The sequence below is a fragment of the Talpa occidentalis genome, unplaced genomic scaffold, assembly GCF_014898055.3.
Source record: "Talpa occidentalis isolate TD23 unplaced genomic scaffold, MPIMG_talOcc4v2.1 talOcc4.13, whole genome shotgun sequence".
Lineage (NCBI taxonomy): Eukaryota > Metazoa > Chordata > Mammalia > Eulipotyphla > Talpidae > Talpa > Talpa occidentalis.
In genome coordinates this window covers 52,754,852-52,779,086 of record NW_023601322.1, presented here as the reverse complement: position 1 = coordinate 52,779,086, position 24,235 = coordinate 52,754,852, and the positions used below count along the sequence as shown (strand labels likewise).

Here is a 24,235-nt window from a genome sequence, read left to right as displayed (position 1 = left end):
CCCACATGAAAAAGTATATTGTATGTATAAAATCATCCCTTCCTCAGTTTAAATGAAGACTAAAAACAGATGCCCTCTTACTCAGTCTCATTTCTAGACTTATTAAGTCAGCAATGATGAGGCACATTAATCACCACTGAATTCTACAAAATTCAGGTCTCGCCTGTTTGACAATCAGGACTATGTCAAATGTGTTGACTTAGTTGGGACCTGAAGGTTTGTGATCTCAGGGCTGTTTAACAAGCAATGTAATAAAACTTTTAAAAAAAGGACATATACCAAGATTACTTTTCCCCTAATTACTTCAAGAACAGTTTCTATTATTTGCAACAGGGCACTCAAAATAGAAAAACCAAGGCTTGGATTCCTGTCCCAACACTTACGTGTTGTGTGACATTTAGCTGGTATTAACCTGCTTATTCATCTATACTAAACCAGGCCAGGCCAGGCTAGGCCAGTCCGTCCACAGGCTCAGCCCCACCCGCAGCCTGCAATCATCTTGCCTGTCTGTCCCCAGATGCTGTTATGGATGCCTGAAGGATGCAGCAGGAGAAACTGTCCCTTCTTTGGCTCTGACCTCCCCACCAAGGGCCTATCTCCGGACCCTTGTTGAATAAAAAAGGAAAATCATAGAACAGACCCAGTAGCTTAGAAATATTCAGCAGAATAAAGTGATATTCTGAGTTCTGCAAGACATTAAAAGGACAAGTTCAGTGGAAACTAAGTTTATTTTTTAGTAAGCCACATTAAAATATACATCATAGTTATTTAAAATATCATAATCAATGTAAAAATAGAGCTCTCTTCTCCCCTATAAAAGTTAATCACAATACTGTAGGCTAGATACATGATATTTCCAGTCAGGTCCCTCAGTGTTAACTGCTCAAAACGAAAACAAATCTAGTTATATATATCCAACTTATAGTACAAAATATATACAAAAGCATAATTGTAGTGTGGACAAATAAAGTTACCAAAATATAGCTAATGCAATTTACTTTACAGAATATGTATTCAAGTTAATTTTTTTCAAGAGCTTCCCCCCTTAGTTGAATAGCAACACTTTTGCCTTCATCTGTCTGAATGACAAGTAAAGCTTCAAATTTGCCCGCTGACTTTGGTCTGAACTGCACAGGCATGTTGATGTAATGTTGAGCTCTGTAAAGAGAAGAGATATCAGCAGCCTGGTCTACAGTAACAAATGAATCTCCTGCCACAAGTAATTTATGAAACCTTAATTAAAAATCCTGGAAGCTCTTTCAGATTATATTGAGGTGGATAATGAGGGGGCTCTGTTTAAAAGTAGAATGTTAACAAGTTTTTGTTTATAAAACGTTAAGTCCCAAGAACTTCAAAGATACCTTTATTCCCATGGTGAATGAGAGGGCAGACACTTGAACATAGCCTGTGTGAGGTTATCAACTCAGTCAATCAAATAAGTAAAAGTTGATATCTTTTAGATTTTCCTTAGAAGGAAGGTATTTTCTCTCTTAGTCTTATCTCAGAGCTACATTTTTTTTATATTTTTGTATTTTATATAATTCTTGTATCATTTTTCATTTTTGCACAATGTATGCGTTTTCATTTTGGTTATATTGCCCATATAGTTCCTACCCCCCTTATTTTCACCCTAATCCCTCCTTTCCTACCCACCCCCATCCCCGGCCCCCAGTATGTCTTTAGTTTATAGTTGCTTGTTGATTTTGATTTTTTCTTTATTATAATTAGAGTGACATGTTTTAAAAGTTCAAGAATCAAACGTGACATACTGACAAAACTAAACCAAAACAATCTCTAGAAAGGTGCAACTGCAGAACTGAGGATACTAAAGGGGAATACAAAAGGGGACGGGAACAAAGGTTGGAGGGGCCCAGGTCTAAGGTAAAGGACTGTGGGGGGTGCTTTAGGGTGGATGTGGTATGGTGACATACAACTGAGGGGTGTGAACCTACTCCCCTAAATCATATACTGTGTTGTAAGCAAATGTTACTTCAAAGGGAGAGTTCAGTACTCAGAACTGATACATGCTTTCCTTTTGTTATTTCCTGCTAAACCAGTGCAGTGTTAGCTTTTTTGTGCACAACAGCACAATGGGTTAGAAATTCAGAAAACAGTTTTAAGTGTTTCAAAGGCTTTCCTGGATATAACTGATAATACATAATATATCTTTCCTTAAAAGTCTGGGTTATTTTCCTCAAATGCATTATAACTTACTTCCCCATGTCAAAACTAAAATGTGTTTTTAAAAAAAAGGGTATGCAGTCCATGGAATTGAGGTACAATTTTCTCTTTCATGTTAGTTTTTCAATACTCAGAATAAAGTAGTATGATTGTCAACATAAGTTTATAATTTATGAATAACTAAAATAAAATATTCCAAAAGAAATCTCTGGAAGATTCCATTATTAACAAATTTCAAATGGAAGACAGTACTGGTTCATGCTCAACTAAGGAAGGGATTTTTTAAGAAGTATTATGATAAAGATTTTATCCTTTGCTTTATTTATAGGTACTGTGAATAAACTGGAACATAATTTAGAAAAACCCTTAAGTCTAACATGACTATAGAATACTGCCAGTAAGATAGATGTCATAGTACCTTGCACAATTATTAGGAACCGGTTGCTTTATCTTTTTCTATGCACACATGCACACACACGAAAAAAGGAAAAGAGAAAGTATGCGGAACCCAACAGAGGTCTAGTTCAAAACCTTTGCTAATCTTACAGCAAAAACATTAGAGAACAAACATGAATTAGCAGTCCAGAGGTTGTTATAGAAGTGCATTCTAAACCACCTCATTTACTACCTGCCCCATTTTCATTTAAATGGCTTATTAGAACATACAAACTAAACTATTGATGTTTTTTAATTTAAAAGGAATATAAAAACCCAGCACATTAATACAGCCAAGGTGTCATCTTCAAAGAAATAATACATTCCTGCTTTTCAGTGATAGTGTCATGATCCTTAGCTGTGACTTTGGTACGAAATGTCCAGAAAAATCCCACCTTTACAAAAAACCATTATCAATGTTTCCTTTTCTCTATTACCTCCTTTGTAATCTATCACTTTCACTGAAACAAACATCTCCAACATACATTCATGCTCAAACACATATACACTAGGCCACCCTCTTAACTTCTGGAGGGAATGCTGCCCATTTATATTGTTGTGTATGCCAGTGTGAGGAATTACTATAAGCAGCCCTGCAAGGGGCCTTACCAGCCTTGGTAAAGGTCCATATTAGCAAGATGATTATTACCTCACGTATCCCACAGACAATAAAGTCATGTTGTTACTCTGGAAGTGTCAGAGAGTGGGTAGCACTCTAATGAACAAATGTGGCTAATGAATGGCTGGCAACTGCTTCTCCTGATTATCAAGAGAATCTGTTCTACCTGTCAAAGCAAGCTAACTATTCCTCTCAAGCAGCAATTATATTTTATAAACTCTTGTCCAAAGTCAAAATGTCTAATATTTGGAACAAATACATTAGAACACTTTAATAAGAACAAACACCCTCCACTATCTCAGTGTAAATATTCTCAAGTGAGACAGTGTAGCAAAATCCTGTTTCTTCCCCAAAGTTGAAAGAAGTCATTCTTATATGAAAAGAAACCAGCTTTTATCCTGTTAAGTAAAACTTAAACCTATGGATGTATCATAAAAGTTTCCCATGAGCTTAATTTTTACTTTATTATAATCAGTATTTTTCCTGGTCCCTTATTTAGGTTTTCTAAATTCCTGCTATGAGTGAGACCATCCAGTATTTTTCTTTTTCTTTCTGGCTTTTTTTCGCTGAGTGTGATCCCTTCTAGCTCCATCCATGTTGCTGCAAATTGTATGAGTTTATCTTTTTTGATAGCTGAGTAATATTCCATTGTGTGTATGTACCAGAGACACACTATGGGGGGGATGGGGAGGGGAAGGGAGTAGGATCAAAACAAGGGGATGGGAATTGTATGGGGGCCAGAACCAAGATGAAAATGCATACATTGTGCAAAAACGAAAAATTATGTAAAAAATATATAAAATAAAAAAAATTTAATTAAAAAATAAAAATGAAGGAAAAAAAAAGTTTCCCATGATCGAGCATTTATTTCATTAAGTCAAATAGTGCTTTACGGGTCTCACTCATAGCAGGAATTTAGAAAACCTAAATAAGGGACCAGGAAAAAGACTAACTATAATAAAGAAAAAGTCAAAATCAACAAGCAACTATAAACCAGAGGCCGGGGGTAGGGGGAGTGGGGGGAGGGGGGTTGGGTTGGCAGGGAGAGGAAGGATTAGGGTCAAAATGAGGGGGGTGCAATTGTATGGGGACTATAACCAAAATGAAAATGCATACATTGTGCAAAAATGAAAACTGATGTGAGAATTATGTAAAATAAAATATTAAAAAAATAGTGCTTTACACAGGTGATTTTCTAATTCATATTTTATTAAGTTTATACTGGAGCTGTTGCTATTAAATTTGATGTTAGAATTTGTTACATTACACATTTACCTCACACTCCATAATAGTAAATATGAATGCTTTCTGGAAGCTCATCATGATCAAGTACCAAAGTATGGATCAGTGATACTAAGTACTTAAGTACATGGTAAAGTATGTCAGTACCTGCCACTATATAATATCAAATTAATCTTCAAAGCATAAAAATTTAAAAATAAATGAAATTAATAATATGGTCAAATCTTGTGATGTTAAACTGGTTGCTTATGTAAACTGTCCAATTTTTGCTTAAAAATATTTTTTCTGGCTTCTGTTCTTTTAGATACCATTAACATGCTCTAGACTACATAGAAAAGCATGCTCCATTTTGACAGCTTAAACATTTCTAGCACTGGAATCAAATCAACAAGTTTAACTCTATAAGATTCTACTTTTAAATAGCTGACAATGAACACATATATTTCAAAATTGGTCTCCAGGAAAAAAGGTGGAAGCTAAGCAAAATGCCATGTCATTTATAAACACTGAATTTCTCATTTAAACTGTTTTACACAACATTTCCCATAGTGTATGTGATAATTCAGGAAGAAAAGGAGAAGAAAGAATAGTTAGGAGTAGCTGGTGCTATTACCATTAACACAACTACTCTCAATTCAGGTAGGTTCACAGAAGGAATAATGCTATAATATTGTTTAAAAAAAATTAAATGATGAAAAAAGAGATGCTAATTGCCAAAATTATATTTCAATTAAGGTACTGTCAGCATTCTGTGAATATACAGTACCTCAATATCAACTACATTATACCACCCCAAATTCCTCTTAGATCTCTTTCATGCAATTGGTCTTGTTCCTTCTTTCCACAATAGGAACAGACTCTGCTGCTTGTAATGCTATCATAATGGAACAGGTAAGGTTCTTTTTCTGCAAAAGCTCAAGGTAGATGAGTTGGTTTAGAAATTTCAGCTGAAATAGAACTTTTAAAAAATCTGTGAAAGCAAATTAAAGGATATCATCAAGGAGACTGCATGAATTTAGTAACGAAAGTTGGAAAACGAATGTTTTAACAGCAGCAAGTTTTCAGTGCACCATCCTCTTGCCATAAGATGGGAAGCAGTGATACAAAGCTGAACAATTTAACAAGCTATTTTAAATTACTCTTTACCAAAGTACAGATGAATCGTATGTAAACACTGTTTCAGAAAATTTTGATACCTGTTTCTTTAAGGGGGGGTGAGAATCTGTAAGATTTCTTGAAACTTTTTTTTTAAATCATTTTTTAGAGCTCCTTGACACATAAACCCTTCCAGAAAAGAAAAGCCTTTTGCAGTAACTTATGACAAGTGTGTATGCTAATTTACACAGAAGTATACCCCCCTTGATCTACTTCATATTTGAAGATAAACACCTGCAAAAAAAAGCTGGTAAGATCTGGAATGTGACCTGGGTAGAGAATAAATGGGATGCAGAATTAACAGTACAGTTTACAATAAAGTTTGAAATCAGGTAACAGTATTGAGGATAATTTATTCAGTATCTATTATCAGTGAGTAGCTATTATCACTAAAAACTACAATTGGAAATTTAAATGATTTATAAAGAAATGAATTTCTAGTGCAGTTCTGCCACTTTGTGTTTATTAGCAGTAATTACCAATGTTTGAGTACTCACAGTACCAGTCTGACTTCTATTGGGACAGGCATTCACTATCCTGAGATGCACAGCCTGCTGGGAGATAGGCACTCAGAACAAAGAAGCTGGAAAAACTGGATTTGTAGTTCTTTAACCTTAGGTCTTTCTCTCCTATATAGTTGTTAAAGGGATTAAGTGGGGAAAAATTAATGCAAACCCTTGATGTGCAATCAAAATCTGTGGGGTTAGTATTACAGGATCCTCCCAGTAAGGATAAACTAAAGGGAAGGCTCAATTTTGCTGAGGCTGTTACCGTCTGCTGAGGGCTTTCCATGACTGCACCAGCATCTGCACATCTCTCCTGTTTCTCTACAACTCCATGCTGTCGGGAGCATCATCACCTCCTCTTACAGATGAAGAAACTGAGGCTTTGGGAGACTGACAGTAACTTTTAGATATATTCATTATTGACTTTACCTAGATATATTCACCATTGAATTAGCAGAGTTCCGTATCTTCATGTCAGTCTCCTTAGAGGCAAAGATAGAGCTTAATTCCTTTATTTTTATTTTATTTTTTTTTACATAGAAGAACTGGGGTATAGGCCAGAGGTGCATGGGTGTAAGAGGATCACCAGACAGAGTGGGGAGCAGAACAGGCAGATTTACTTAAGCACACTGCTGAGGGAAGAAGCATGCGAGACAGGAAAGGTCTGCTGTGCCTTAATGTGGGTTAGCTCCGTGGCTGGGATTGAACTCAGGCCACAGTGGTGATAATGCTGAGATTCATCCCTTAGGTCACCAGGGTGGCCTATAGTTCAGATGGGGGAGAAGTGGTGGGAGATGAAAAGATTCTGGAGGACAGCACTCGTGAAAGACAGTCCTAGAATATGTGCAGAGTGCTGCAAATTCTCACAGAAAGTAGCATTTCTGAAATAGCCACTGAATGCTAAAATTAAAGATTTTATAACTATTAAGCGGAAAGATTTAAAGATAAAATTATTCTTCTGTATTAAGTCTAATAGAATCTTCCTGTTGAAATTCTAAATATCAGTGAAAATCCAGTTTGCAATTTTAATTTAAATGTACATCACATGGAAAAAGGAAATTAGCAAAAAAGAGGTCAAGAGAATGAGGCCTTGATTTAATATAGGATACTTGAAGAACGACAACTTGAAAAATACCATAATGTAAATTTTCCCAACTTGGGCAGGTTTTCGTACCAATTAGTGAAACTTTAAATCCTTCATTCTCAGCACAATGAAGATAACATTTGGGGCAGAATTACTCTAAAGTTAATCATCAGATAATTAAGACACTATGTACTTTTGGACTGGCAAAATATTGACAATCACACGCTAGATTCAACACACTACTCAAAGCTGCTACACTGTAAAGCAGCCCTTTGAGCATCAAGAATGTATTCTCTGCAGGCTCCTTATTGCTGAAGACCCACAAGCATGTACATGCCCACGGTGTTGGTGACAAAGAAGAGAGGCTGCAATAGAAGAAGATCTCACCAGATCTAAATCCCCAAGAAAGTCTACTGTCCTGAAAACAAAGTCCTGTACTAGGATAAGAATGTACTGACTTACGATAAACTCACCTCAACGAATATTTTGAATGTTTGACGTAGAAAGGCTCTCTGGGACTTAAAAACTTCAGCTGGAATTTAATATGAAATACTTTATGAAGTCATTCAAGTTAGATTATTTGAGCATGCAAAAATTATATGATGCATTTAATTAAAGATACATTTTACAAATATAAGTATATTCACAAAATTAGGTTAAGGCAATAAATGCTCATGTGATCAAAACACATTTAAGGGGATCTTAACATGAGTCTGCTCTAGCTTTGACTAGAGTAAATGTTACCCAGAAATCTCAGTGTAACAAAAGAAAAATTTTAAAAAAATCCCAAAACTATGAAAACAAATACTAAGTATTTTTGATTTTCAGATAAAGGGTTTGCCATGAGTTTCCTTTCATACACAATATTAAAGGTAATTTAAAAAATAGCTCATTATTACAAAATATAACCTACAAATGCATGTTTCTATTGGAAATTGTTTACCAAACAGTACATTTACTTTTCCAAAACCAACAACAGCATATCCAACTTACCGAGTGTGTAATAAAGGAATTATTTCGCAAATTCACTTTTAATGTCCTTGATTCCCCAACTCTAGTCGGCAGAAACTGATACATATCTTCTGGGGCATAAACGCCGCGATGAGTCAAGTCAAGCTGCCTGCTTTGGAAATTGGTTTAAAAATAAGCTATTTTTAAATATTAAGTTATGAAGTGTTGCTTAAATTTTTATTTTCTCTCACATCTTAGTTTAACAAACTGACATCTGGAGGACTCTCATGAAGGTGCTGGGGGGCTGCTCTACCAGACAGATACCACCTTTGCCCCTTTCATCCTAGTGCTGTCCATTGGACAGTCTTCATTCTCATAGGGATATGGAGTAATCTGAGAGTGTAACAGAGCTTTGTTTTGCTTGCATTTGATAGTGGTGACAACTTCTTCTTGCCTTGGCTTCCTGGGTCCACAGTTGACTTTTATTTTTCCTCAGTCTTTGTAGCTCACCCCCAAACCCTCACCTCTAGGGTTGTAGTCCCTAGGCTTGGTCCTGGACATCACTAACTGCTCACACCACACTATTCCTAGGTCAGTCATTTTGGGTGATTCAGTGACCTCACACCAATGTGACCCCAGATTTGTATCTTAGCTCAGGCTTTGAGACATACCTATGCATTCAATCATCACACAATTTACCTTCTCCAGGCTGTCTAAATACATCTCCACATGCACACATACAAACTAAACTTGGGACCTTCCCTTCAAATATGACCTCCACTTGTATTTCCCATATCTGGAAATGGTTTCTGAAAGCCACCCTTCACCCTCACACCCACTCCTTTACCTAATCGATTACATCACTGAGGCCTTCAAATTTCCTTTCTAAATACTTCTCAAATTTGTTCATTTCTCTTCACCTGCCTTGACAGCACGTTAGAACAAACTACAAGTATACTCAACACTATGAATAAGTCCCAAAAAACATGTTGTTAAGTGAAAGAACCAGATACAAAGAGTACATATGTAAATGAAATTCAAGCACAATAACCTACAGTGAAGATCAAAGCAGAACAAATCTTGGGATGGGGGTGATGGTGGGGGCTGACTGTAACGGGAAAACATCGGCACTTTCCAGGATGAAGTATATTCTCTATCTTGACTGAAGTGGTAACACATGCAATCTCATAGGTAAAGTCACTGAACATTTTACCTCGGTAATTACAGTACTGAAAAAAAATTCATAATGACAAAAACAACATACCCAGGCATGAGAGCAGAAGCTTCTGATATAGCTCGATTTTGAGGCTTAACTATATTATTAATTTTAATTAGAGTATTTGTGAAAATAGATGAATTTTCAGGTTCATTTTTTGATCTGACACTCTGTATTAAAAAAACAAAGGGTGAAGAAGGAGAAATAAATATTCTAGGAATATATGACCATTTACCTATTCAAATTCTACAATTTCCTTTGTGACTTTTAACAGAAGATTTAACAATTCCCCAAATCACAATCCTATCCTTTGTACTACTCAGTTTCTTACACACACACACACACACACACACACACACACACACACACACACAGAGTTAAGTCAAACATAGACTTTGGACAGCCAAATCTAGACCTCAAACATGCCCATCAATGAAGATGAGTGAGAAAATTAAAATTATAGGTCTGCACAACAAAATTAATGAAACTAGGAAAATAATCTCCATTTTCAAGCTAATTTGTCATGTCAGTTTCACTTAGTGTTTATTATATACACACAATTTACTTAAAGTCAGTGTATTACTCACTTGTCCAGAGAGTTGAAACCTTAAGGTGTGTTTCAAGTGAGGCTCTTTAAGGTGATGACATTCAACATCCCAAAACTGGGCATAATCCCCTCTATCCCTAGGCAAAAATGTGATGGAGACCTACAAACACCACATCCAGGAGATAAATTTAGACACTGAAACTTACATAATTCAATTATATTTCTAATTCAAAGTGCTGGTATAAAAAAACTATAGGGAAAAATGTTTTTGCACTGGCTAGTTTTCCACTAACTGAAAAGAATTTAATTCTATAGGGTTACTATACCAAATCCAAAATGTCTTTCTTTACAGTTTTATATTACATAAAATGTAAATATTTTTTAAAATTTATCAAAAAATGCTAAAGCTGCCAAGTACAAGATCTAAATGAGACAGGTCCCATCCCAGAAATACAATTCAATCTTTCATTGCAATGCTATGGAACCCTCTGCTGGCCAAATGGCGAAGCACTAAGCCTAGCACATACCACTGACTGGAGAAGGCTGAGAGGATATACAGAAAGTGTGAAGGAAGGGGTGGGTGTGCAGTGAGAGGCAGAAAAAATAAGCACCATTTGCTATATAATAATAGCTCCAGTTAACTTCAGAATGTTGTCAGAATAGGAATGGTTACAATAATGATAAAGCTGCAATGTTTAAAAATAGTATTTTATAAAGGTTACCAGCACTGAGAGTTTTCAATATTAAAAATACTATTAGCTAGGTTAACAAGTATCTCTGAGTCTGAACATAAGTCACTTAACTATTTTATTGTTAATTTCTGTCAATACACAGCACAGGAAACAAAGTGGACTGCATGCCTGAGAGCATGGCGGCAAAGGGAGGCTACTGATGGAGGAAATGAGGTGACGAAGATTAGAGAGTGACACGTATAGATCATTAGGTGGCAGAAGATTAAGGAAGAAAATTAACCATTTCTTAAATGGTGAAAAAATACAAGTGGATCTGGAACCACTAGGGTTACAGTACCACGTATTTTATAAATAAAATTCATGCCTCCTTCCAATACCAGAAAATAAAGAGGAGGGAAGAAAATATTGCTGGAAGTTATACCCCAGGAACATATGGGAACTTTAACTTTCACTAGTTCATTTACACCCATATCAAAACCAATGTTTTAAAAAGTGTATCTCTCTTATTTTTAGAAATAGGTTGTATCTAACTGAATTCTTTTTTTCCTCTTGGATCACTACTATATGCATCAATAATTGTGCTATTTGGTGATAATTCCCTAAATGGGTTCCCAGAAGAATATGCTTTGCCTTTTCCCCCTTAATATATATTAAGTAACCAGATCTAGAAAGTGATTTGACAATTATCTCATTTTATGAATTTTAGTTGATGGACCTTTTGGTTATTTCCACTTTTTTTAGTTATAACAGAGTTTCTATGAAAACTTAATACCAACATTTTTGTTTGGTCACCAGTTTTTAGCTTTTAAATATATAGATTGAAAAGTGAAATTACTGAGTCACATAGTAGTTCTGCCAGACTTATTGAGAAACTGTCAAACTGTTTTCCATAATGGCTACAGCTTTTAACATTTCCATCAATAGTATATGAGTGTTCCAGTTTCTCCGTATTCTGACACTTTTTTTTTAGATTTATTTATTTATTTATACAATCACTGGGTACAGTCAGAAGCATGGGAGGGTGAGAGAATTCACCAGAGCCAGAGCGGGGAGCAGAACAAGTACACTGCTGAGGGGAGCAGCAGGTGGCAGGAGAGGTCTGCGCACCATGTGGGGCCCACACCCAGTAGCCCGGGGACTGAACCAGCGCTGCAGAGGCCAGCCCAGTGCTCAATCGCTGCGCCACTGGGGAGGCCCCTTTGTCAAATGTTTTATATTTTCTCCCATACTCTGAATTGTCTTTTTACTTTCTTAATGGTGTTTTTTGATGCACTAAAGTTTTAAATTTTGATAATTCACCTAATTTTCCTTTTGACACTTGTGCTTTATTGGTAATTAAGAATACTGGGCCTCCCTGGTGGTGCAAGGAATTAAGACGCAACCTATGAAGCTATTGGCCAAATGGTGAAGAACTGCAGCATAAGTTCGATCCCTGGCCAAGAAGCTACCCACATGGTGCAGCAGACCTCTCCTGGCTCGCCCACTGCTCCCCTCAGCAGTGTATTTCTGTCAACCTGCCTATTCTGCTCCCCACTCTGTCTCTGGTGAATCCTCTCAGCCCCCACACCTCTGGCCTGTACCCCGGTTCTTGTACGCACAAATAAATCTTAAAAAAAAAAATACTTAAGTCAAGGTCATTAAGATTTATAGCTTTAGCTCTTATATTTAGATGCATGGTCTGTTTAAATTTTGGAATATGGCAAGAGGTAAGGGTCCAGCTAAATTCTTTTGCATGTGGATGATATCCAATTGTCCCAGAACCATTTTTTGAAAAATACTCTTTCCTTACTGAATTGTGTTGATATACTTATTGAAAAATCAACTGACCATAAACATGAGGGTTTATTTTAGGACCCTCAAGTTTATTCCACATATTCTTTATGTCTATCCTTATCTCAGTACCACACTGTTTTTATTATAGTAACTTTGCAGTATGTTTTGAAAATGATAAGTCCAGGTCCTCCAACTTTGTTCTCTTTTAAGGCTGTAGTGGTTATTCTGGGTCACTTGCATGTCCATATGAATTGTAGCATCAGTTTGTGAATTTCTTAAAAAAACAAACAAAAAAAAAAAACCCCAGCAAAAAATAAATAAAAATCCCAACACAACACAATCAGCTGGGATTTTGCTGAATCTGCAGATCAACGTAGTATTGTTATATTAATGTTAGGCCTTCCAGTTCATGAATACAGTATGTCTTTCCTGGTGGGGATTTTGGTTTTTTTTTTTGGCAACTTTTTCTCAGATGTTGAACTTCTATAAAGCAATGTGTGTGTTCCCTATTCTGTGCCTGTACCTCTACTGTGATGTGGGAGGTAAAATAAACTCTGGGTGTAGAACTCTATCTCTCTTCCAGAGAGCAGAAACTCTTTGGAACCTTATTTTATACTAATCCAGTAAAGTGCACAGTTTGAGATGACTATCCTTATTCAAAGCTTCCTTTATGATCAGTTATGATTTTACAACTATATTCTAGAATTTATTTGCAGTCTCAAGTGTTGTAGTTTAAAATATTTCAGTTATTAGCATGAAAAAGCATATAAAAGGGCAAGTGAATGACTAGTGTCACTAAGAAATATTTGAAGGGGCAATGTCAGGCCCACAAAAGAATTAAAATTTCAAAGGGTCATGGTAACTAAAAGGGTCTGCCACCATTTACCCATGAAAATACAGTACTGACTATTTCAGGAGCACTGTGCTGTTTTCGAGTAGTGGTAGATTTCTCTGACTATGGTTGGTGGATAAAAAACACTATCTGGATCAGTGGTGCTCAAGTGTATTCTAAGCACTGGCAGTATGTGGTCAGATGAACTACTTATATCTGAATGTAAATCAACCATATCACTGAGCATGGTGTTTTGTTTAGCTGGCAATTTTTCAACAGCAAATCTTTCTGCTGCAGGCGTAGCACAACTGTACGTGCAGGCAGCATCTTGTCCTGCAGTACCTGGCTATGGGCAGCACTGGTCTAGGGGAAACACTTTTTGGGTAGATACAGATGTGCCACTTTTGGTCAGTCAACACCATGTTCAAACCAGCTGGCTATGTGGAAAAAAGTCAAAACTAACCTTTTGGGTTCCATGGCTTTCAAGTATACCAGAAATAGGAAAACATATGAATGCGGCATAGGTAGCTCTAAAAACATCTCCACTTTCGTCAATTCCCTACAAAGACATCATTCGAACAATCAAATGAAAAAAGTTTAATTCCAGTGACACCATCACCCTTATGGTTATTGAAAACATACAATTTGCTTCGCAGTGGAAAAGGCACACTTTGTACCTGCCTAGGAATAAAAATGCTACTTGCCTTGGCTCACAAGAGATCTCATGCTGACTCAACTCTTATCAGCAGCCTCCTTCCAGGTTATTTTGTCCTTAATGTTCAAAGACTACCTTTTCCTTAAGAACCTGGACATGCACTTTTAACATCCTATGCAATGTGTGTTCTTTTATTTCTTTTCAATAGATCCAGCTCTACTTGTACATGATTTGCTAACATTATAGTTCAAAACCGTTACTGTCACACTAAATATACGGGAGAAAGATCCAAGTATTCTAAATAATACACATGACAACTTGTTCAATTCAGGCAGTGCTCACTGGGGGAGACTACAAGCAGGATACATTCTGCTGACACTCACTGGCAAAAAATGTTCAAGTCCATCTCCTGAACTATCTCCTCTAGCTGAAAACATACAACAGTACTCAGAGGGAGAGAAAAATGGATATGTGTGTGCAATATACAGTGTCCTGTAATTAAAATTTTACATTACTTTTCAAAAGAAATTATTTCAGATAAAAAAAGGATTTTGGAGCATTAAATGGAGCAAGTATTTATTTTCATACACATTCTCTAATTTTACTCTCAAAACCATCTATGAAATGGAGTGGACATGTTCTAGCCCCACCTACGAGAAAATTACATGAATGAATTAGTGAAACAAACAAAATCAATAATCTCAACCTATGTTCACAATTTAATTTTTTAAACATTTGCATACAGCCTAAACATTAAAGTGAACATATGTGAGGTAATTACTGACCTTGACATAAGGTGGAGCTAAAGAAGACAGATGCCATTTCACGTCTCTGTTACCATGATTCTCAAGTTCCAGGTAACTTTCTAAAAGAATCGCATGTATAACAACTCAAACTCTTTGGAGAGGTAAATAAACATATTACTGTGATAATTCATTACTATAATCATCTCACATTGTGGAAAAAACACAACCACTAGCTCTCTGAGGAAAGGAGATCTTTCCAACGGGAAAGGAATGACAATATTTTCTAACAAAATCAAGTTTGGCTGATAGCCTAACTTTGGATCTACTGAAGTGCAATGCAAGGTCACCGAAGGGTTTCAGCCAGGGAGCAATAAGATGATTTATGTTTTTACTGTGTAAGAAGTACTGGCTGCTATATAGAAAAGAGACTAGAAGGGGCCCAGAGTGGAAGAAGGAGTCCTTTAAGATGTCACTAGAGTATCTCAGTTGAAAAATGATGCTGTGGTAAGCTGCACTAGGTCTGCAATGGGACGAAAAGGACAGGCAAATAGCAGGATCTATTTTGAACACATATTTCAAAGGATTTGCTGATGGACTAGATGGCAGGAGAAAAGGAAATCAACTTGCAGGTGTTAGAGGCTAGGAAAAAGAGAAGATAGCAATGGAACCCAAGGTGGTACATATCAGGCAGGGAAAAACTGGGAGACCTAGGAAAGTTTATCAAGGAAGAAGGAGTGGTTGACAAGTGTTGGGAGGTCATGTTAACAAAGCCACATAGAAGAACCTGGGTTTGGCAAAATGGAGCTTTTAAGTGATCTTGACAGGAGCAGGTTCAGGGTGTAGTAGTGGGAACAGCTAAATGGTGTGAGGAAGTAGAAGTGGAACCACAATCCTTTTACTTCAAGAAAGGGCCTAGATTCCAAAACACAGGGGTTAGTCTGTGATGGAACAGAAGCCTTTCATGTAGTTGAATAGACTCTAATATTTTCAGTAATTAGGCAAATTCAATAGCTGCAAAGAGTGAGACAGGAGTCTCCGGAGAGGAGAAGGGAGCAGGAGCTTTGAAAAGATGCTGTTAGCTAACTGCTGGAGATGGGTAAAGGTCACATACTAAGCAGGACTGGTAGGAAAGCAGAGTGCTGAGGAGGCATCTGAGTGGTGAGATGAATCAGGCAAGGCTGTAGTTTTCTCCTCCAAGGTTCTACTACTAGGGTAGAGATAGGGAGTATGTAAAACAGTGGATTTAAAAGGGCTTGGGATTTTGCTAGACAGGAATGCAGAAAGAAAGGGATATAAGGTAGATAATATTGTGAGGCAGTAATTATGATGGGATGTGGGATGAACAGGGTGATAGAGAGTGAAAAGGTAGTAGGGCCCGTGGACTGGAGATCTGAATGAGGTCAGAGAATTGCTATAATCCCTAGAGGAAGCGAGCTGGCAAGACAGAATGGGGCTGAGGGTGATGGCCAGGAAGTGCCGGACTTGAAACAGTGAAAACATGGTACAGTTATTGGTGATCATCAAAACCACAGGGAGGACCATGGAAGTAGGAAACTGAGCTTGAGTGGAAGACAAAATCAATGAGAGAGGCAAAGTTAGGTAACAGAGTCCCAAATCCTTTCTAACATGTCCATGTTCAATTCTAGTAATTTAAATTGAACTGTCAATGGGGGAAGGTAAGGCAAAAAACAATACTCTCAGAACCTTGAAAGAATATTAGCAATATCGCATGCCACTAGATGAAAACACTATGTGAAGTGTGTTCACATAGTGTGTAAGTAATACCTAGGTATTAATTACAATGACCATCTACAAATGGGGAAATTGAGCAAGTGTATTTCTTAGCAATTGTGGCAAAAATCTAAAGCACCCATCAAATACAATGTAAGATTTCTGGAATATAGTTATTGAACACCTAGGTTTTAACATTTTATGACTTGTGAATTCCTTCAAACCCAGTCAATCACTGAAATAACTGTCAATGACAACATGTTTTTTTTTCCTGAAGTGGGGGAAAATTTGGTGCTTATCACTAAGTAAGGTTTAATTCCTGATGCCATACCTGAAGATTCACCAGGTTCTGTTATAGAAAAAGTAACAGTCTTGTTTCTTATTTCAACTTTTGTGGAAGGTGGTTTTGTTATTGGTTTTGCCAAATAACTAACAGCAGGTCCAGTGTCTGGGGACAGGATTCCAAAAGGGCTGGAGGCCAAACTAGTGAGAAGTTCCTGTTGGGTCAAATCTTCCCGAATTTGAACTTTCACAATTTTCTGGAATGAGACAAGTAAAAGGATTAGACACAAATGTAGCTATCATTAAAAAAAAAAAAAAACAACTTTTTAAATCCTGGTAGAGAATAGTAATGTCTAACTAACAAAACACTGATGAATTTAGAAATTGCTATTTAGATCTCAAAGTAAGCCTTTGGCTCTACCCTCTTTCCCCCAACTCTCTTATTTATTATTTTTTTTAATTAAAAAAAATATTTTTTATACAAGCACTGGGTACAGTCAGAAGCAAGGGAGGGTGAGAGAACTCGCCAGAGCCAGAGTGGGGAGCAGAACAGGCAGAAGGACCGAAGTACACTGCTGAGGGGAGCAGCGGGCGGCAGGAGAGGTCTGCGCGCCATGTGGGACCCTCACCTGGTGGCCGGGGATCAAACCGGCGCTGCAGAGGCTGTGGGCAGCTTCGCAGCCCAGCGCTCAACCGTTGCGCCACCGGGAGACCCCCAACTCTCCTCTTTTATTAAAGCAAAATTGTAAATAACTGTTTCAATGCCCCACTCCACCTTACCCTGAGTATGATTCAGATCCCTAATGTAAAAATTCCATACTAATAAGTGCTCTATTTAAATAAGTCCAGCTAGACTGACTTCAATTGTTTTGTGAAATGTAAGTGCTAATTAAGGATTATAACACTTAAGCTACAAAAGAAATGTTTCTTAAAAACAATTTAAAAAGTACCTCTTGTCCATTGTCACAGTGTATATAAATCAAACCACTCCATGGGAACATTGAACGTTTTGTGGATAGGGAGGAATTAGGACTCACAAGAATCTGTAGCACACTCCTTAAAAGTAAGAATTTAACAATGAAAATGAATACACTTTAATAGCAATAACCATGAGTTATAACTTTGTGCCAATGACAAACTATTTCCTTATTTTTCAGAAAAGCAGAGAACAGCTTTCCCACATATCTGATTTTGCCTCAACTCAGTGACTAACAAAAAAAAGGTGAGTGACAGGAACTCAAGAACATAGGGCCTACACTCATGTGAAAACAGGCCACAGAAATACATTTTCTTCTTCTTTTTTTTTTTTTTTTTTAAGATTTATTTATTTATACAAGCACTGGTTATAGTCAGAAGAGCGGAAGGGTGAGAGAATTCACCAGAGCCAGAGCGGGGAACAGAACAGGCAGACTGATGAAATACACTGCTGAGAGGAGTAGCGGGTGTGGCAGTAGAGGTCTGCACACAATGTGGGACCCTACCTGGCGGCCAGGGATCGAATTGGCGCTGCAGAGGCTGCGGGCAGCTTCGCAGCCCGGCACTCAACCACTGCGCCACCGAGGGAGGCCCACATTTTTTTCCCCAAAGATTTATTTATGCATACAAGAATTGGGGTGTAGGCCAGAGGTGTGGGAAGTGAGAGGATTCACCAGAGATAAAAGTGGAAGTCTGAACAGGAGGATCTACTGAAATACACTGCTGAGGGGAGCAGCAGGTGAGACAGGAGAGGTCTGCTGCCCCATGTGGGTTAGCTCCCTGGCTGGGGATCTAACTCATGCCGAAGTGGCTGGCCATAACCTCTGCACCACCAGGGAGGCCCGGAAATACAATTTTAAAAGCAATTTAAAGTAAAAAGTTCTGGAGCAAAAGATTAATAGTACAAAAGCTCTGAGAGCCTTGATAATGAAGAGTAATTCAATAGAGAAGATACTACAATAAAAGAGAGCTGGAAAAGGAAAGGAAAAATTGTCTTTTTTTTTAGCCAGTTGCTAAAAGTTTCTGTGCTTCTAGAGCCATGGGGTGTCAGAGCTTTAAATCTGACTATGCAATCAGATTTATGACTTAACATAACTTAAAAGAAATCAACAGTTACAAAAGCTATTTTGGTATACACCAAAATGTAGAGCCAGTTAATTTTCCTTTACTAGAAAGTTAAATAGGTGGGATGATGGAAAAAGCTGCTGGTGAAAAATCTGGCCTATCAGTCCCTATTTTACAACCATTAGTTAGTAAATGTTTACTTGATCACTTTGGTCCTAAGAATGTTTCTCTGGGGTGCCCTAACCATAATCGCTCAGCTGCAGTCAAGTAAATTCTCCTAAGATGCATACCCTATCATTTCACAGAAGTAAATAAAACTTCACATTGCTATTCTGCAAATCTGCTAATTCCAAATAAGAAACAACTTTCAAATGTGAATGTTCTGTACAATCCAGATGAAGTCCCCCTAAAAGCTGTAGAGCTGTGACTTTAACACTATCAATAATTAAACTGCACAGAGGGCAGCTACTTGTCAAATTTGGCCCCAGAAGACTTCCTTCTATCTTAGAATATTAATATTCCTGTGGAAAATGGAAAGCTCAGACATGAAAAGTCAGGAAGTTTTGTCTACAAAATGCCCTTTAGACAAAACCAGCAGAACAAGTTGAGACAAACCTAAGGCAACAAAAGGCAGGATCATCTGATCACTGCCTCATCACATGCCCAGTTGCAGCCCTTGCTTTGTAGTTTTGTAGGCAGAATAATATATCACAAAACATTCTGGCATCTTTGACTCCAGGAACTCTTTCCCACCTTACACAATCTTTTAGGCTGTACAATGGTTGGTTGTGGACACTGTCTTTATTCTGCAAAGTGGCATGAGTCTTGAACTCACTGTGGTCCCACAGAACACTTGGCAGTATTTACAGAGTAATAAGCTCACTACAAAATTTTACTGAATCAATTAAAATGGTTGATCCTTAAAATTCAGCAAACTAGCTATGAATAACACCGAGAAGAAAAGGTTTTACTTACTTTGGTGCAATAAATCCATGTTGTGGTGTTACTGTAAGACAATGTGCAGGCCAATATAGTTCAAATTTCAGTAACCTAATAGAATTATTTAAAATGCGGAAACATCCAGTTTTTGCCAGATCATCTATAAGTAAATAAAATGTTACATTTAGCATTAGTTAAAAAAAAGTCAACAAATGGTAAAAATGAATTCTAAATAAATACATTAGTATACCAACTATTTTGCTTTCTCAATTGTCCAATTATAGGAATTTCAAATTGCTGGTAAAGCAAGATCATTTGAAACTCCAGTTACTCAACAAAGTTCAATACTGAACAAAGATAAAGAAAGGAAATCTGGACTTAGACAGATGCATTTGTTTTTATTCTAAAACTATGCCAATGCTAATGATAATGGGGCAAAGGATCAAACAGGTGCTTTTGTAAAGGCTCTGTGGTGCAAGAAAAGGCCGCTCTGGGTTTGTGGACTGACGAGTAAAACCTTGTGGTCTCAAGTCTGAATTAGGCATCTAGCAGGTGAAAGGAGGCCATCATAAGCCATCTGTCACACATGCACAAAGTCCATGTATATATTCTAGATGAGCCCTGGGTAGAAAGATAGCACTGCCCTGGGTTCTAGAAGGTGTTCTTATTGTGGCATCATTTGATCATCTTACAAGCAGAAGGGGCCATCAAAATCAAGTGTTCAGGTTGGATAGTCCATGTTTCCTCAGAGGCAGATTTATCTGGAGAAGGGTTAACAACTTGTAAAAGTGGAGAGCCTTGAGGACCTTTGACTGGTAAAACATCCAAAGAAACATTGCCACCATGTTTCCCAGGACTGTCCGACTCACTATAGAGAGAGAAATTGACAATGATAAAAAGACAGTTTGTGTCTCATTTTAAAACTAATCATCATAAATCTAAAAATATTTAGATAAACTGCATTATATGCTGTATACTTTTCAGTGAATAAAAATCTTTTACTTTATGTAGAAAGTAATACACAAAAAGTAAAGTACAGGTCAAATATTGTTATACTAAAGACAAGAAAACTTGGTGATTTAAATTTACTATAAGGCAAATCCAGCAAGATGGAAGTAGCAAGATGGCACCTCCTTTAGACATGTACAACAAAAGTAATGCAAAACAAAAGTCAAAACCCTGTGGAAAAAAATGATTATCAGCATATATAATAAGAGCATAATCCTGACTAAAACAGGTAGGAAAAACTCTGAGAACTTTGTTTAAATTAATAACAGGACAGTACAATGCACAAGAAGGAGGAATGGCTGTGGAGCAAAGCCCCCTACAGCAAGTGACTTGGGCACACCCAACACTGGGGCTAAGATCAGCACTGAACTTTATATATAAGGACATGCATGAGCAGGCACCCAAGACAAACGATGCATTTTAGGAGAGTTACAGAATGAGGACCACTGGCTTGAATCTGAGCCCACAATATAAAATAGCTGTAGTCTAAATCAGGTGAGCGCACCTAGTCTACCTTATAGAAAGGACTAGTACTGAAGCTAAAGTTGAAATATCTGAAACACCTGCCACACCCCAACCCACACCTGCACCCCAGACTGAGATATCCAAAACACCTCCCACAAAGAAACATTTTACAACAGAAATTTCAAATTTCTGAGTCCACTGGAGGTGATCCTTCGATGCCCACTGCCCCGACCCGCTTTTATACCTACTATCCCTCACTGATTCCAGTCCCCGTGACTACCCCAACAAGTACGAAAACAACATTATAAATTTGTCTTCACTAAATCCCATACAAAGTAAAATATGAAGAGACAGAGGAACATAATATTAATGCCAGAACCAAAAAACCTAATAGGAGCCTTAACTTAGTGCTGTTGTGGAGCATGACAGAAGGGGACAAAAAGGAGTAAGGTATAGAAAAACCTATTTAAGAAATGTCACTGAGGGCCTCCCTGGTGGCACAGGTGGTTGAGCACAATGCTGTGAAGCTGCCTGCAGCTTCTGCAGCGTGGGTTCAATCCTGGCCGGCCGGGGAGATACCCACATGGCGAGGCAGACCTCTCCTGTCTCACCCGCTGCTCCCCTCAGCAGTGTATTTTGGTCAGTCTGTTCTGTTCCCGACTCTGTCTCTGGTGAATCCTCTCACCTTCCTGCACATCTGGTCTGTACCCTGGTTCTTGTATGCATGAATAAATAAATCTTAAAAAAAAAAAAAAAAAAAAAGAAATGTCACTGAAAACCACCTCACTCTAGTGAACCAGAAGCTGTGATTCAAGAGGCCCAGAGTTCCAAACAAAATAATACCAAAAAGACATATCAAGACACATAATAATAACAGAGTTGTCAAGAATCAATGATAGGAACAGAATACTGAAAATAGAAAAAAGGGTAATCTATAAGGGAATACCAATCAGACAATCAGCAGATTTTTCAACAGAAACATTACAAGCACAAAGGGACTGGAAAGAAAGATTCAAAGTACTTAGAGACTTCCAGTCCAAGATCCTCTACCCAGCAAGAGAGAAGGAAGAGTATGGAGCTTCCATGACAGGCAGAATCTAAAGGACTTATTGACACCAAACCATATATGAAAGAAATCCAGAAGGGTTATTATAAGGCAACAGAATAAGGGGACCTTAATACCCTACTTACAATAGTGGACAGATCAACAAAACAAAATACAACAGCTTTAAATGAGGCACTAGAACAAATAGGTCTAACAGACATTTATAAAACTCTTTGCCCATAAACTGCTGCATAAACATTTTTTTCAAGAGCACATGGAACATTTTCACAAATAGACCTAATCTGGGACACAAGTCAATTGTCAATAAAACCACAAAAGACTGAAACTATATCTTGTATCTTCTCTAACTACAATATCACAAAACTAGAAATCAACTAATTTAAGAGAAAAACTATGGCGTTTAAGCAACATGCTACTTATTAGCAATTGGATAAAAGAGGAAATAAAAGAAGTTAAAACATAACATCACAACAAATGAAAATGATGTAAGTTCCAATTCTATTTACAAGGCTGGTTCTACTGGCAGCCAGCCCTAACCTTAGGTGTGGGCTACTTAATTAGCATCTCCATTAGCATAACAAAAGACACCTTAAACACCTGGATCATTTATTTTCCAAGGGTTTTAGAAGCTCAGGTCCAGAGGGGGGAATGAGACCAAATATGTATTTCTTATTATAAATCACAGTATCACATGCTGTCACCCCTTCCTTTTCAAATCAGACTCTACTGTCCCAAATTTGGAAACAATTAAAAAAGGAAACATTTGATTCTTTGCTTTTTAGTTTCCTAAAGAACCAGTTCCTCCCAACTCATTTTCAAAAAATATGTACTACTATCCTTAAATTTTTCTTTAATTGACTATCTTTGAAGAGAAAATTAACATCAAAAGAAGAGGAAAAGAGCAGGCAGGCATGAGGTAGAGGCACTGACATTGTTATAGCGCAGCCCCGATATTGAATGGGTTGCCTGGCCGTGGGTCCTCACCCGCGCGCTTACAAGGGACTTATTAATACTCCACTACAGGCACACACAAAAGGTTAATAAAAGGTTTATTTACAAGGGAAAAGGAAATAAGGAAAATGTACAACTCAGGGAGAAAATAGGGAAATAAAGTCTTTAACGCGTCCTACCCGATCCGCCGACCTGGAAACCCAAAAAGCACTCTCCGAGCTGGCCGGACACTGCGAGCTGGCGGAGAGTCAAAATGTGGGACCCCTCCAAAGCCCACGTGTCTGGCTTTATACCAACTTGGCTGCTTAACCCCACTCTCAGGTCCCAGCCACCTTCCCTTTGTGGTGATGGAATTTGGAGTTCCCAGTGTCTTCGGCTTTGGCCTGGGGTAGGGGTGAAGTCCACAAAGCCTGTATGGAATTAGCTTTAGGACATCCTTTTCCCCCTAACAGCATGAGGTAGCAAGGGGTCTGAGTCAGCAATGAGTTCTCAGTTGGCACTGGGACTTACAGGGAGCTCTCACCCTGTATGAGGTGGCAACACTGGGCTTAAAGAGACAGCTCACTGATGGTTAACAATAGGGAGATTGAGTAAAAATGTATATATTGAAGATAATGGGGCTAGGATTCTTAGTTCTGAAGGAAAAAAAGTATAATTACAGGGAAAAAAGAAAGGATTTTGTTGATTAGAACTGGAGGTATCAATGTAAACTCATGGTTTTAATATATTTATAGGCAGAAATAGACATAGATGCATATGGATTAACATAAAAATTAATACATTTCCTTGTTCTGTTCACTGAAAAGGGCTTAGAGAACAATGACATTTCAATAGCAAAGAGTATACTTACTGCCCACATCCTGGTTTTTAACCCTTTGCACTCCGCTGTCCCCTCTCAGGGGACATAGGAATTCTAGCATATCACTCGGATGTCCCCTCTCAGGGGACATTGCAATTTATTAGTGATTACGGGGAAATTGAGTTATTTCAATGCAACTTTTTGAGACATGCATGTTTCCCTGAAGTTTTATCTTGAAATGGCACAAGAAATTAAATCAAAATATCGTAAAATTACTAAGATATATACAAGAAATGTCAGCGGGTTTTGTGTCGGACGAG

At 37.7% G+C, this 24,235-nt stretch overlaps 1 protein-coding gene across 10 annotated transcripts in view; it reads right to left on the bottom strand.

Annotated features, from left to right (window-relative positions):
* Nucleotides 1-723: 723 nt before the first annotated feature.
* The window catches only part of LOC119243219 (nucleoporin SEH1), a 145,196-nt gene continuing 121,684 nt past the window's right edge, over nucleotides 724-24,235 (bottom strand). For 8 of the 10 annotated variants that reach the window (XM_037508880.2, XM_037508885.2, XM_037508882.2 and 5 more), the window contains 11 exons: nucleotides 20,319-20,494; nucleotides 19,663-19,786; nucleotides 17,598-17,703; nucleotides 16,697-16,904; nucleotides 14,674-14,753; nucleotides 13,697-13,792; nucleotides 9,977-10,096; nucleotides 9,438-9,559; nucleotides 8,216-8,345; nucleotides 7,696-7,754; nucleotides 724-1,158 (listed from right to left, as the gene is read on the bottom strand). In XM_037508880.2, the coding sequence (XP_037364777.1) occupies nucleotides 1,020-1,158; nucleotides 7,696-7,754; nucleotides 8,216-8,345; nucleotides 9,438-9,559; nucleotides 9,977-10,096; nucleotides 13,697-13,792; nucleotides 14,674-14,753; nucleotides 16,697-16,904; nucleotides 17,598-17,703; nucleotides 19,663-19,786; nucleotides 20,319-20,494 (1,360 nt within the window). In that variant the 3' untranslated portion in view covers nucleotides 724-1,019. The remainder of the gene's footprint in view (nucleotides 1,159-7,695; nucleotides 7,755-8,215; nucleotides 8,346-9,437; nucleotides 9,560-9,976; nucleotides 10,097-13,696; nucleotides 13,793-14,673; nucleotides 14,754-16,696; nucleotides 16,905-17,597; nucleotides 17,704-19,662; nucleotides 19,787-20,318; nucleotides 20,495-24,235) is intronic. The other 2 variants (XM_037508881.2, XM_037508884.2) reach the window with 1 other exon arrangement.